The sequence below is a fragment of the Caretta caretta genome, chromosome 4 (genome assembly GCF_965140235.1).
Source record: "Caretta caretta isolate rCarCar2 chromosome 4, rCarCar1.hap1, whole genome shotgun sequence".
Taxonomy (NCBI): Eukaryota; Metazoa; Chordata; order Testudines; family Cheloniidae; genus Caretta; species Caretta caretta.
The window spans coordinates 75188601-75203130 of record NC_134209.1 but is presented as its reverse complement, the minus strand read 5'-3'; the positions used below and the strand labels follow the sequence as shown (position 1 = coordinate 75203130).

Genomic DNA, 14530 nt, shown 5'->3' with positions numbered 1-14530 from the left:
TCATTCATGCTTGTAGAGTGCTTCTAGCACCACAACCAGCTAAGAAGTGCTATAGAAGAGCAAGGTATTATTGCTTCAATTTTCTTCTTTTGGTTCCTTAGAGACTAACAAATTTATTGGAACATAAGCTTTCATGAGCTACAAAGTGAGCAGTAGCTCACGAAAGCTTATGCTCAAATAAATTTGTTAGTCTCTAAGGTGCCACAAGTCCTCCTTTTCTTTTTGCGAATACAGACTAAAACAGCTGCTACTCTGAAACCCTTCTTTTGGTTGTTAGTCACAAAATACAATTTGGCTAAATTTCTTTACCTCTAGGAAGATTGAGATTTGTATTAGATAGTCAGATGGAATAAATGAAGAAAGAAACAATTGACTACAGCTTTTGAAACTCTGACAAATATTCTTCATGCAGTGATGTGCCTGCAGGTTACAGCTTCTCACCTTCATTAATTGTAAAGTAAATGGTTGAAAAAAATAAGTTTTAGCTACTTAGTCTTACAGACTTGAGTTATTTGAGCTCCCAGTACATGCTCTGACAAATGCCATATAGGCTGCCTGATACTGAGCATTATTTTATTGCATGGAGGAGACATGAGGGTTGAACTCATAAATATTAATCAGGGATTAATGAACAGTGGGAGGACTCTTTATATCAACTTGTATGAGAGGAAACTTTGCATTAAACACACCACGTCTTACCCATGAATCATTTGGGAAAACTGAAGGCTCTGTGATGTATCACTTGTTCTACTGGAGGCCTAGTCATAAAATAGTCGTGCAGCACATAAGCCACAGGCATAATTTCTTGGCATGATTATGCGTGGCTATATTTTTTTAAAAAACAAAAATATTTTAAAATTAAGTGCTTTTGAAATTTGTCATGGAGATTGAATTCCTGCATCCACAGAGCAGGTGAAACATAGGGGGTAGCAGTACAGACTTTCCCACACAGCTCAGAAAGAACCTTATATAAAGCTAAGTGGATAGTGACATCTCTGCCGAATCAATCACTAACCAATCTGCTGAGACTGTCAACAATAGGTTCTATTTAAAGCCAGTTTTGTGAAGTGGACATCCTTCTACTAGGAATCAGCACTGAAATAACAAACCATTCATGTCATATAGGACATTGAGAAAACATGAGATGGCAAAAATGGCCATTTCATAGAGTCATAGAATCATAGAAGATTAGGATTGGAAGAGACCTTAGGGGGTCTTCTAGGCCAACCACCCGCTCAAAGTAGAACCAACCCCAACCTAATCAGTTTGCTATTAATCTAGGCGAAATTCTAACTGGCCGTGTCATAGACACAAAATGGGTGAGTAATATCTTTTACTGGAAATTTTCCATTGGTGAGCAAGACAAGTTTTAGAGCTCTCACAGAGCTCTTCTTCAGGTCTGGGAAATGTACTCAAAGTGTCACAGCTAAATACAAGGTGGAAAAGATTGTTTAGCATAAGTAGTTAAGAAATATTTCAAGGGACTGTTCAAAGTAAAGTGGCTCATTAGTATCCTTCCAGTCATTGGAGGGAAAAGAAGTGTGGTGAGGGGTTTTTTTTAGTGGATTATAGATTGTTGTAATAAGCCATAAAACTAGTGTCTCTATTTGCTCTATAGTTTTTAGTTTCTAGCAAAGTTAGGAATTTTAGCTCCCAAGCTCATCTTTTGAAAGTTTTGTGCAGGTTTCCTTGGAGGATGAGGACTGATATGTCAGATACAGAGTGATCACTTTGTGAGAATTGCTACAGCTGATATGGTCTTTTTGTCTTTTTTCATTTTCCTGTGTGAGTTCATTCAAGAGTGCAGTAATTGTCTGGTTTCACTCACATAGTTGTTACTGGGGCATTTAGTGTACTTGATGAGGTACACTACATGATGTGATGGCATGTGTAGGACCCATGGATATTGAAAGGTGTATTGTGGGGGGTGCTTATTATTATAGAGGTGTCAGGCACTCGGATACCACAGAATATGCTCTGAGGAGAAAGTCTGGAATATACACCTTAATGCATTCAAAACCACCTTCACCAAACAGGGACACTCCACCAGAGTAGATTGCATCATGGAATGGGCCACCAAATACCCCAAGAGAACCTGCTTGAATACAGAAATAAACCCCCTTCCAACTGCACACCCCAAATTGCCACCTACCGCCCAACACTGAAACCATATAGGGTATCATCAAATAACTACAATCCATACTCAATGGGACCCCATCCTGAAAGAAATCTTTCCTAAACTCCCTCCTCTGTCCTTCATACAACCCCACAACCTCTCCAACTCATCATCAGAAGCAAGCTCCCCACAGACAGGACACACCAACTCAAAGCAGCACCAGACTCTGCCAGAACAACCAAAGCAAAACCTGCAGCCATATCTCCACTGCTACAACGATCAATACTGTCTGTGACACACCTTTCAAGATCCAGGGGTCCTACACATGCCTATCACAGCATATGGTGTACCTCATCCAGTGCACTAAATGCCCCCAAAACAACTATGTGGATGAAATCAGACAATCACTACGCTCTTAAATGGACTCTCACAGGAAAATGATAAAAGACAAGAATACCACATCATCCATGGGTGAACACTTTATATAACCCACTAACAGCCCCCTTGCCCCTTCCCCCTCCCCCACCTCCAATGACTGGAGAGGTATTAATGGGCCATTTCACCTTGAATAGTCATTTGAAATATTTGTTAACTACTTATGCTAAACAATCTCTTCCACTTTGTATTTAGTTGTGACACTCTGTGTTTTCCAGACCCAGGGCACATCTTCACTAGCAACATTAAAGCGCTGCCACGAGGGGCGTAGCTGCCAGCGCTGGGAGTGCAGTGGTGATACAATGTTTTTTCATACCCCTGAGCAAGAAAGTTGCAGCGCTGTGAAGTGCCAGTGTAGACAAGCCCTCAAGCTTGTTTCTCTCACCAACAAAAGCTATTGGTCCAATAAAAGATACTGCCTCACGCACCTTGTCTCTCTAATAGTCAGGGACTGACACAGCTACAACACTGCATACAACTGACAATCTTGAGAGAAAAGCTTCCATATCAATCCCAGTGCTAGTCCCCCAAGCCATTCACTGCTACTTGAGGAGTTTCCACATTGTTATGGCTGATTAACATAAAAACACTTGTCAGCAATGGTGCATTGTATTAGTATTTATTTATTTAGATTTATATCCCTCAAAAGAATGGCCAGCCTTTTGACAATCTTTTAAAATGTAAAATTATAAACACCAACAAACCCCCTCCCCAGTTACTAGATCAGTGCCTTATAAGAAGACATGGTTTTAGGCTGGAGGGAACATTTAGTTTGAACAGTGTATGATCACAACTGGTCATTCGTTCTTTTTATTTCAGAAAAAGTTAATTGAAATGCCCTTGTGTGAAATCAGCAAAGCATGGACATGATAAAAGCTATAGATCAAAAATGTTGTGAGGTTAATTTTAAAACTAAAATCTTTCTTTTTAAAATGTTTCTTTTCAAAACATGGTATGAAAATCCAAGGTCTATATGAATACACGAGCCTCTGCATGCTATCTTATGGTGTGTTTACTTTATAGGCTTAATTTTGAAAGGAACCTAAGTGAGTTAGGTGCCCAGATCCTTTGAAAATTCCAGCCATAAGTGTTTTAATAGAGTGGGCTGGAATCAGCAACCCAGTGTTTATTCTGGTGCAGTCCTTGGCTGTGGCCTTTGGGAGAGAAAAGTCTATTGGGTAGGGTTTGTAGCAGAAGGCAGCTGCAATCTTCCCTCCACTGAAGGACTTTAGGGGATCAGCACAGCCAACATGAGGGAAGATCTGGCCAAGAATAAGTTGTCAGGCCAAACTGAGGTGTGTTGATTTAATGTGTCCACACAGCAGGTTGGCTGATGGGACTCTTCTGAGATTGAACCATAATCTAATTCTGCTTCCTCCCACCAGACTTTCCAAGTGAGAGAAGTGGCAATACATCCTACCTCCAGCGGCTGGAGGTGTACATTATTTTTCCTTTTATTTTTATTACAGTAGCACCTAGAGGCCCCAATCGAGATCACCATCTAGTCATGCTGTGTTCACAGAAAGTAAGAGAGAGTCTCTGCCCCAAAAAATATGAAATCTAAGAAGATGACAAAGGATGTCAGAAATAAAGTAGTAGTATCGCTGTTTTAGAGATGGAAATTGAGGCACAGAGAGATTAACTTCTTCAAGGTCGAACAAGCAGTCTGTGGCAGATCCAGGAACTGAAACTGCATATCTGAATCCCAGTCCAGTGCCTTAACTAGCAGACTCTCCTTTCATGCACGCACACACACACACAGCTGTCCCCCTCACACACATACACCCATCCCCTGCACATTCATGTACCCATCCCCATCCCAATTTCAGAGACTCTCTCTAAAAAAGCCAGTTATAAATAGAAAAGAAGCCTTTTAAAATGCTCTTTAAAATCTCTCTCTTCCTCTCACTTTCCCTCCAATTGATTTTTTTTAAACTGGTGATTTTAAGGTTTTGCAACAATTCAGTTAAATTACAACTTTTTAGCTGCTAGATAAGCTGGTTTGCCCGCAGCCTATTTGTTGTTACTTGAGCCCTTGACTCCACAGGAAAATGTCATCAGTCTTTTTAATCTCTCCTCATATGGAAGCTGTTCTGTACCCCAAATAATTTCTGTTGCCCTTCTCTGCACCTTTCCCAATTCTAATATCTCTTTTGAGACGGGGCAACCAGAGGAGGGCTCATTGTTCCAGCAAATTTATTTATTTAAATGTTTTAATTGTAGCCTTTGATAACTTTGGAGTGGAAATTGCACAGGTCACTAACAACAGATTCTTTTCTTCAGTCACTTTTATTATGTATGAGATTGGTAGGTGCACACACAGACATTGAGTTTTAGGTGTTACAGGTAAATATAATTGAAAGAATAGAAAATTATCATAAAGCAAAGTAAAGATAACAAAGTGTCCCCCTCTCTTGCTCATACTTACAATCTTATGGCGACCATTAGAAATGAAGATGGAAAGAACAATAAGTGGAGCACATTGTAAGTGGAAGTGAGGATCTGGCCTACTGCCTGCTCTTGTCATTCTATTGAACCCACTTGTGAATATCCACACATTAGCTTTTATACCCTGAACACCCACACATGTCCAGGATGATAACTTGTTAAATTTTAGCCTCTTGCCTGTGTATGGTATCCTGAAAGACCATAATTAAGGTTTCAACTCTTAACATAAGCTATTTGCATCAGTACATTTCCTAATAGTTTTAATACATCAATGTGATCAGCTCCTGTTACAAAGTTTCTAAAATTTCATTATTTCAAAAGTTATACTGGTACTTTTGCAGTTTACACATTTATCACAAGGCACATATTGCTAAATCTTATAATCTATGCTAACTCCTATGCTATTTCTACTAACAAAAATATAACTACTAATAGACATCGCTAGGCTTCAGCTTGATTGCCAAACTTACCTTAACATTAATAATGTTAATATTTATACTGTATGTTTTCTGTTTTCACTTTAGCTATATTGGCTTGACTCATAAAGGTAATTTTGCAAACTATATATAAATTAAGTTTGCCTCAGAACCTCTTCAGGATCATGGCCACAAGTCAACTTATAAATTGTAGCAAGTTTAGGCCTTAACATACATTGTTATAATTTTAGATTTAATTTTAAACAAGTTTATTTTTAAAAGAAAAATGTATTTAATTTATAAAAAAAAATCTGATTTAAATGAAAACATCTGATTTTTTTTTTAAAATCGTCAATTGTATTCACTCATCTCAAAAGTCAAGAAATGCCAAAGGTTAAGATTTTCTCCCACAGCGTTAATTCAGCTGTGTTACAAATACATGGTGGTTTCAAATCCTGTTTTCCTTGTTAAATGTATTTTTTGTTTTTATTAATGTACACCATAGAGTAGAAAGGCTGTGTTGTTAAGCTGAGTTAATGTTGTGGGACAAACCATTTTTGATTTTTATTTACTGACTTTTGAATGCTTGACATAGCAATTTTAATGTTACAATTTTTGTGAGGGAAGAGGAAGGAATTTGGTATTAAAGGTGAAGTCAAAGGGGAGTTTTGTTTCAGAATTGAAGACGTTATCTGGCCCAGTCATTGCTTGCCAAATAAAAATCCAGTTGAATGGTTCGTATGGGAAAGATTGAGTAATAGGTAAGTACTGTTAAGTGTGTTAAACCGGTTGATTCATGGAGAGTATGAGTCCATTGTTGCTACCAATTAATGTTCCTTTACGTTTAGCACTGGAGGTGTGGGGATCAATCCCCAAAGATAACTCTCAGTGGAGGCCATTACATAAAGGACATCCGGATTTAGTTATTATTTACTCTTTTCTAGTCACCTTTATTAAATCATTCTACTTCTCTGCATTTGGATGCAGTGTGTTGATATATGCATTGAAGTGGGCCATATAGTTTTAAGATTTCATATTGTTGCTCGACAAGAGCCCTCGTGTTACAAATGGTAATTCAGTATGTAATTGTGCCCAATATTGTTTTAAATGTCTGACAAACATGTGCATTTGCCAATTCACAATGTGTGTAGCATTAGCCAAATTACATTGCTCTTACCGCAGAAGTACGAATACTGTATTTTACCTTCAGCAACACAATATCATGCATCAAGAGTCTCAGTAGGCTTCATGAGAAGAGTGTGGGAGCGTATTTTAGTCAAGGTCAAAGCTAAAAGAAAAGGCATCCAAAATCAGACTTTCCAAAACACAATATGAGCCTAATCTTGTTCAGTCAATCCATTCCAATTTCCTGTCCCAGCATCACTGTCATCCTTATTTGTTGTTAATCCTATTAACCCGTTGGCTCAGATTGTCAGGCTTTCCAGATATATTAGCACTCAGCAGCAAGAAAGCCTGGCTCTCAGGATCCAGGGGTCAGTTAGGGTTTGAAATGTGTGTCGAGATGAAGCACCTATTAAGAAAAAATGCTGCTGATGCTCTTGTCTTGAAGGGAAACAAGTACTGTGCACTTCCTAAGCTTTAGAAAATGTTTAAGGTTTTTGTGTGAGTGCAATGCAATAATTAATGGGACCAGAAATGCTCCTTTGTGGGACAATGTGCAGATAGTTAGAGAACTACTATGGAGTTTATATTAATTTTTTTATCAATATAAAATTTAGGGATTTTAGGGTTTAATTGTACAGCTCATTTTCAATCGACATTCTGTGATTTAAGAAGGGCTGTTTAAAAATTTTATAAGTGAGGTCCTTGTGGTTGAAAGACATAAATCTAAATCCTTATTTGATATTTATTTCAGATGAATTCAATTAGAAGGATTTGGATTATTATCTGAATAGCAATTCAGATGGATTAATCTGATGTTCTCAACAAAATATGAGAACTAAATGAAGTGAATTAAAATATGTGGGATGTACTGCATCTTGATATTCAAGTTTTGTATCCCTTCTGGTTTTGGTAAAAGTTACTTGATTTTATAACTGAACATAGAAAATGCCAATAGATTTAGACACATCCGGAATAATGTTTACCTCTTACCCTTTGTAAAAAAAGAACAAATTATACTCTTCCAATTAACTAGATCAATGGTTTTAAAATATTTTGCTTTACAAATTCTGAATTATAATTGCAAAGAAGCCAAGAAAACATAGATATTTATAAGCAGCTTACTGTTTGAAACATTTGAAGCTGAGATATGCAGGAACATATTGTTATACATCTTAACTCATCTACTTTGCTTACATAGATTGCACGTTTGTGCATAATTAGACTATGGGCTTTCTTTCTTTGATGTTGTGCTTTTTCCTCTTAGGTTTGGATTTATTCTTCACAAAGATGAGCCTGTGCTCCAGAAAATTGATCTTGAAACTATGTCATACATCAAGACAATTAGTTTAAAGGATTATAATTGCATTCCTCAGTCTCTGGCTTATACACACCTCGGAGGATATTATTTTATCTGCTGCAAGCCTGATACAACTGGGGCTATTCTACCACAGCTTATTGTGGACAGTGTCACTGATTCTGTGATTGGATACAATGGTGATGTGACAGGCACCCCATATATCTCTCCAGATGGGCACTACCTTGTCAGCATTGATGATGTGAAAGGTCTCATGAGGGTCCAGTCCATTACAATCAGAGGAGAAGTACAGGATGCATTTGATATTCACACTAACTTGCACATATCTGATGTTGCTTTTCAGCCATCATTTACTGAAGCCCATCAATACAATATCTATGCTAGTTCCAGCACACAAACTGATGTGCTCTTTGTAGAGCTCTCCTCTGGCAAAGTGAAAATGGTGAAGAGCCTTAAAGAGCCTGTCAAGACAGAAGAATGGCCATGGAGCAGTAAGAACCGGCTAATCAAGGACAGTGGTCTCTTTGGCCAGTACCTTATGACACCTTCCAAGGAATCCCTGTTTATCCTGGATGGAAGACTCAATAAGTTAAATTGTGAAATCACTGAAGTTGAGAGAGGCAACACAGTAATTTGGGTTGGAGAAGCATAAGGAATCATATTAGATAATTACCGAATGAATAGTTCTACAGTACATTGCACTTAACTTCATTCTTTAAATTTATATTGTTTTCCTTTGAAATTTAGACCCTTCTGTATCTGTCATTTGTTTGGTTCAGATACAATTTGATATTAACTCTGACATAGAAAATTGTTAAAACTGATTATTCATCAAAGGGACTTATTACTAATCACCATCTGAGGATACGTTGGTTGATTAAAATCAATATTGAAATTTATGCTACACCTTAATAATGAGAGCAATTCTAAAGCTTAATTATGAAATGATGATACAATATTTTAAGGTAGTAAAACAACAAACCTATGCTTCAGGGAATTTCAAATGACTTAATATGATCCATTGCATTTGTAAGTGGCATACTGAAATATACTTAAATTCCAGTTTGGTTTTCTTCCAACAAAAAATAAGAAGTGTTGTGCAACCTTAGACTTCTTAAACTGAAATGTTCTATCCTGTCCACTGTTTAATCTTTTTGTGCCTTGAAGGGAATGTCTCACAAGGAAAAGGAAGAGTAGAAATTATATAATTTATTCCCAGTGTGGCTACAGGATTTTGTGTCATTGAAAAGAAGCATTTAGTATCTCAAGTTTTTAGTCTCCATCAGGTTGTGGAGCACATTAAGGAAAAAAATGGCAAATTATATTTGCAATTTTTTCTGTACTCTGTTTTTTGATCACTGCAGTTTGAGAAGTTTATTTTTATTGTGAGTTTTAGTTGAGATCATTTCAATTGATAGCAGAAGTTTTACCTTTTTGTAACAGATCTAAGTGTCAGGTTATTTTGCTATCACAGGGTTGCATCAACAGGGAGTTTCTACTAAAGAGAAACAAGATGTGTATCTGCTTAGAATAAATCACACTTTCTCATACTGATATGAAGCTTCACTTATACTGGCAAGAAAACTGTTATTTTTTAAAATAATTTTGTGAGACATGCATTTTGAAGAACTTAACATAAAACTCAGAACTGGATTTAAGACAACAACCAGTGGATAGAGTTTTTGCTTGTGCGTTATGTCATGTACAAGTATTTCATAACCTCTTCCATTTGCTTAGTAGATTTGCCACTCCAAATCTCTAATTGGATTATTGCAAAAAAAAGTTCCCTTGTATTTTTTTTTTAATTTAACTAACTGTTACTCTAAATTTAAACATAGCTTACACATCTAAATGAGAATAAGGTTCTTAAATTTAGAACAATGTTAGCACATAAAATCAGAAAAAAATAAACATGTGACTAATTGAAGCCAGCAGTAAAACATCTAAGACTTACAATAATGACATAAATATTTGGGGGTAATTTTTATTTATTTTTATTTTCCTAAGGAATGCTTATGAGCTCTTAAACTGTCCTCTGTTTACTAAAGACAATTAGAAAAAAAAAAGCTTTTCTAAGTAAAATTTTGCTCCAGTTTAGATTGTGTAAAATCACTTAGAAACCTGAAATTTTCTAGCATTGTAATTGTGTGTGTATGTAGCATCCTGTGCTGTGTGATACAGTAGATCTCTCTTTAGCTTGAGGAAACTTCCTGGCAGGTAGATTTAATTAAAATAAAAAATCTGCTTACATTTCTAGCTACTGAATCTGTTTTCCTTTTTAACAATTTTTCCCATTGTGAATGAGAGCCATGTAAACTGTTACTCAATTATTTACAGTAGTCTGTCTCTTATGCATTTTTCTTCTGTAATTTACACCATGTGGATGTTCTGTATGTAGAAAATGCTTGACAAAAGGAGAATAAACCCTTTCAATTTTAAACATTCTTGACTTCAGTGAATGTTGCAGTACAGCCATAAATTATATTTTATTGTAGTAAACCAAGAAACATATAACACTGCTTTTTATTTGAAGGCCAAGGGAGAAGAGGCTCATCTGCCTTTCATCACCTACTGCGTATCATGAATGATATATGCAGCATATGTTTTTTGTTTGGAGAAACTTTACCAACTGGGAAGCTTTACATTTGCTTTTACACAGAAAGACTCAGGACTTCTATTTATCTATAAAGCATAGTGTGATTATGTCTCCAACAGTAAAGGATATTTCTGAGAAGCTGTGCCACATTGTGTGTTAGCCCCACTGTCTCATTGAAGTATAAATAAAATAGTCAATTAACAGTTTGGTCAAAGTACATTTCTTTAAGAACTCAAAAATATTTGGTAGTAGTAGGCACCTTCAGTTGTAAATTTAATATGTTAAACTTCCATTAACATAGTGGGCCAAATTTTCTGCTCATGTGAACTGGAATAACTCAATTGGCTTCAATGAAATTACATTATACGAGCACAGAATCTGGCCCAGTAACTTGCTGAATTCTAGTTTAAAATCCATTATTGTAAGTATATTTGGATAAGGTGGTTGAAGCAGTTGTTTGCTTGCTTTGTTCTCACATTTTGCTGTCACAAAGGCCCACAATTTGGTTGGTTTCCAGTTGCTGATTTTAAAAAGTCCTTCCAGCTTCCCTGCATCGGGGGGTGAAGTTCTGGCTCTGTTGAAGTTAATGGCAAAAATCCTATTGACTTTGATGCAGCCAAAATTCCACCTTGATGTGCATATGCAAGATACAGTAGGCAGTTTCAGATTCTTACTTTATTAATTGTTGTTATAAATGAAGTCCCAATCAATGCTATCTTTTAAAATATAGTCTAATAATGTTCTGTGACAATACTTTAGCATGGGCCTCCCACAAAAATGGAAGAAGTCCTGTGGTAAAAGTCCTGATTTTCCTCTGTAACCTGTGGTCTGCTCATAGATTTATGGTCTGCTCATAGATACAAATTGAGAAACCTAGTCATAACACAGAAAGGAGTCAAAAACCACATGGCAAACAAATTTACAGTAAATATAAATTTGCTGGAAAAGTTTGTTTCTGAAAACTGAGTATATTGAAAGAACAGCACAGCATTAAAATGTGTAATTTGACGGGTATGGGGTAGAATGGAGACCTCCACTGGGAATTGTGTAAGCTTCCTATGTGTTCCAACCTGAACTATTCCAAAAGAATGCTGTACTTTTATGAGACAAAGTTCTGGCAGGGCTGACTTAGCAGTATCCAGAGAGAAGAATGAACTCCACCTGAGGCAAGGAAATCATGTTGAATTTTCCATCAGTTTGATAGGAGAAGGGAAGAGTGGTGGAGGCAGCGTTCTGGAGCACTTACTTTTTAATAACTTCTTTCATACCAATAATCAGTTGAAATATGATCTACCTGCCTTGTGTTGAGTACCTACATCAATGGACGCAGGGGAGGGAAGGTGAGAGGCCACTGCAGTTTCTTTTTATAAGCTAGTGGAGGTAGCCACTCAGAAATCTGATGGTTGTATCTTCCAACATGTACACGTTGCCTTCAGTTACATTCTTTCAACAGACTGCTCTGTTTCCTAAGTATTAATTAATCACCAATTAATTCGCTCACAGAAATAGGTAAACTAAGCTCAAAACACCTACTTTAACTTGTTTAATTATATTTGCTGCAAACAAGTTATTTCCAATGTGAAGACATATGGCACAAAAGAGTATATGGGCCCAAAAACACCTTTGCAAATATCTGAAAGTTTCCCATCCCATCAAAAATTCAAGCATATTTGTTGTTCATACATTTACAGACACATTTAAAACAGAACACTGGTGCTCGTAATGATTTAAAAAAAGTATAGGCTGAAAATTATAATCAGTGGGTTTTGTCTCTAGCAATGCCATCTCAGATGTGATCTTGTCAGCTACGAAAGCAAATGTTAAGAAGCATCTGTCTTAACAAGTTCTCACGTGGGAGACTTCTAAAGAAAAGACTATTGCTATTGTAAGTGATGTGGATGGCAGTGGAATTAACATGGTGTTAGGTGGCTTTTACTGGAGGGATTTTTGCTGGGTGAGCCCCTGAATATTTTTAGCTTTTAAAATCTCATAACATTATTTGGTTTTTAAGTCTTGAGTCTTGGCTATACCCGAGATAGGATAATTATATTCTGTCTTGCTATATATTACCTTGCAGTTTAAATTAGATGTAGACTTTTTCTACACTTTCAAGTTTAAATGGGTATAGTTTGCAGTGTGCTGTTAAGCAGCTGCTATTTTCCACCCAGGGATTTCAGTGATGAATGAAATTATTCTTGAATATATTTGCAAAGTTATTCAGGAGAATTATAAATGAAAAATATTGTATAAATGTCAAAGTATAATTATTAAATCCTTTTGCCCACTTAGCTCAAAATACTTGGGTACCCTGACTAGGCTTGTAACTGAATTAGCAATGCCAGCTTAATTTGGGCCATTTATTTTAATTGGCAGGAAAGGTGTCCGGCTAACTTTTGAAAAAGGACTGTCAATTATTCATACACGTCCTACAACATTTACCAGTGTTAGCCATTCCATCCTTTTTCATTTCTACTTGTGATGTTTAACTTTTCACCTCTCATGGTATTTTGAGTAAGGATAATCACCTGCATCAATATTTCAAAAGCGCCTAAAAAATACACATACTATCTGTAAATTAGCCATAAATTTGCACCAATTCCACCATCCAGGAATACTTCCACTGTTTCCCCTTAGCCTTGCAATCATTCATCCCATTCCCTTGGGGGGTGGGAAATGTGTGAAAACAGTTGAGTTTTATTTCATGTTCTGAAGGTCAACAGACTGTGGTCTTGCTTGATCATATTTGTGGAAGTAAATTCCTTGCCCACTTCAGCTAATCTCAACTACTAATGCATTACACAAAGAAATCGTGGTATCTGATGTGACCAGCCCCAACCTGCTGAGAATTTACATATCAAAACCAAGAGCTTGAATTGCACCCAGAAATAAACAGGAACTTAGAGCTCATACTGAATAATGGTCTGTAGAAATACAGTTATGTGAGTCGATACTTGTATTCTGCACCAAATACAGTGTCTGAAAGCTGTCTTCAAGTATGAAGAACGTGCTGTGGTAACAGAGGACAAACGAACGATTAAATGTGATGAGAATTGTGACAAAAAAACTCAACACCATCATCATTCTGGCTAAGCACAGGTGGAAAATTGACTCTGGGTGAGGGCCACTGCCACTGCTTCTATCTCCCTACGTCCAAGGATCCATCAAGACCTCTCGGTTGTGAACCTGAGTAACAAAGGGGCGACCCATTGTTACTCATTAGAGATCACTAGTATAATCTCTGACAATTCCTCTGGTTGTTTCCCCAAATCTACTCTGTTCTCTTTGTCTTTATATGGACTGAGTCTAAATCAGTAAAGTCCTGATCTTTGCTGGATGTTGGGAAAACTGAACTAGTGAACTGTCCAATGAAAGAGCCGTAGAGAGGCACGTTCTCCACATACTGCAGCCACTGCTGCCCTCATCGCCTCACTGTCTCTGCTAAAAGAATCAGCATGGACACTTAATTTTTGTCCAATATCAGAATGAGATCATTAAACAAGGAGAGTAGCGGGCTCACTTAAGGCCCATACAAATACCCTTTCTATGTGGTTTTGTTACATACTTGCATTCATAACTTCTGAGGCCATACATGTATGTGAACATTTACATGCATCTTACTGAAAATTTAGCTCTAAATATATAACAGATGAACAAATATAGAGAACCATCACCACCTCAAATAATCAAATGGTCACCTCATGACATAGGCTGCCTCTTTTGGTTTGTTTAGCAAATGGCTGATACTCTTCTCACCTACAACAATTTTACATCAGTATGAATCCATTGACTTAAAGGCACTGATTCTTGATATAGATGAGAAGAGAATAAGACCCTAAAACTTTATACTAGAAAAGAAAGTTTAAAATTAGCTGTTTTTTTTATAGATCAGGTGGGTTTTTAAAAAAATACAAACCAACAAACCATAGTTACCATCCTATAAAAAAAACAACAGTAGTTAGAGAATGACATGGTGTTTCTTGAAGTATTAGCAGGTTTTAATCCAAGCAGTATTCATTCCATAGCTTGAAAGAGTATCTGAATTTTGTTCCACAGTTCATTTGTATAGGTGTGTATGATGG

At 36.8% G+C, this 14530-nt stretch overlaps 1 protein-coding gene across 4 annotated transcripts in view; it reads left to right on the top strand.

Annotated features, from left to right (window-relative positions):
* FSTL5 (follistatin like 5) overlaps positions 1-10295 on the top strand; it is a 576686-nt gene extending 566391 nt beyond the window's left edge. For all 4 annotated transcript variants that reach the window (XM_048847574.2, XM_048847577.2, XM_048847576.2 and 1 more), the window contains one exon: positions 7805-10295. In XM_048847574.2, the coding sequence (XP_048703531.2) occupies positions 7805-8507 (703 nt within the window). In that variant the 3' untranslated portion in view covers positions 8508-10295. The remainder of the gene's footprint in view (positions 1-7804) is intronic.
* The last annotated feature ends 4235 nt before the right edge of the window (positions 10296-14530 follow it).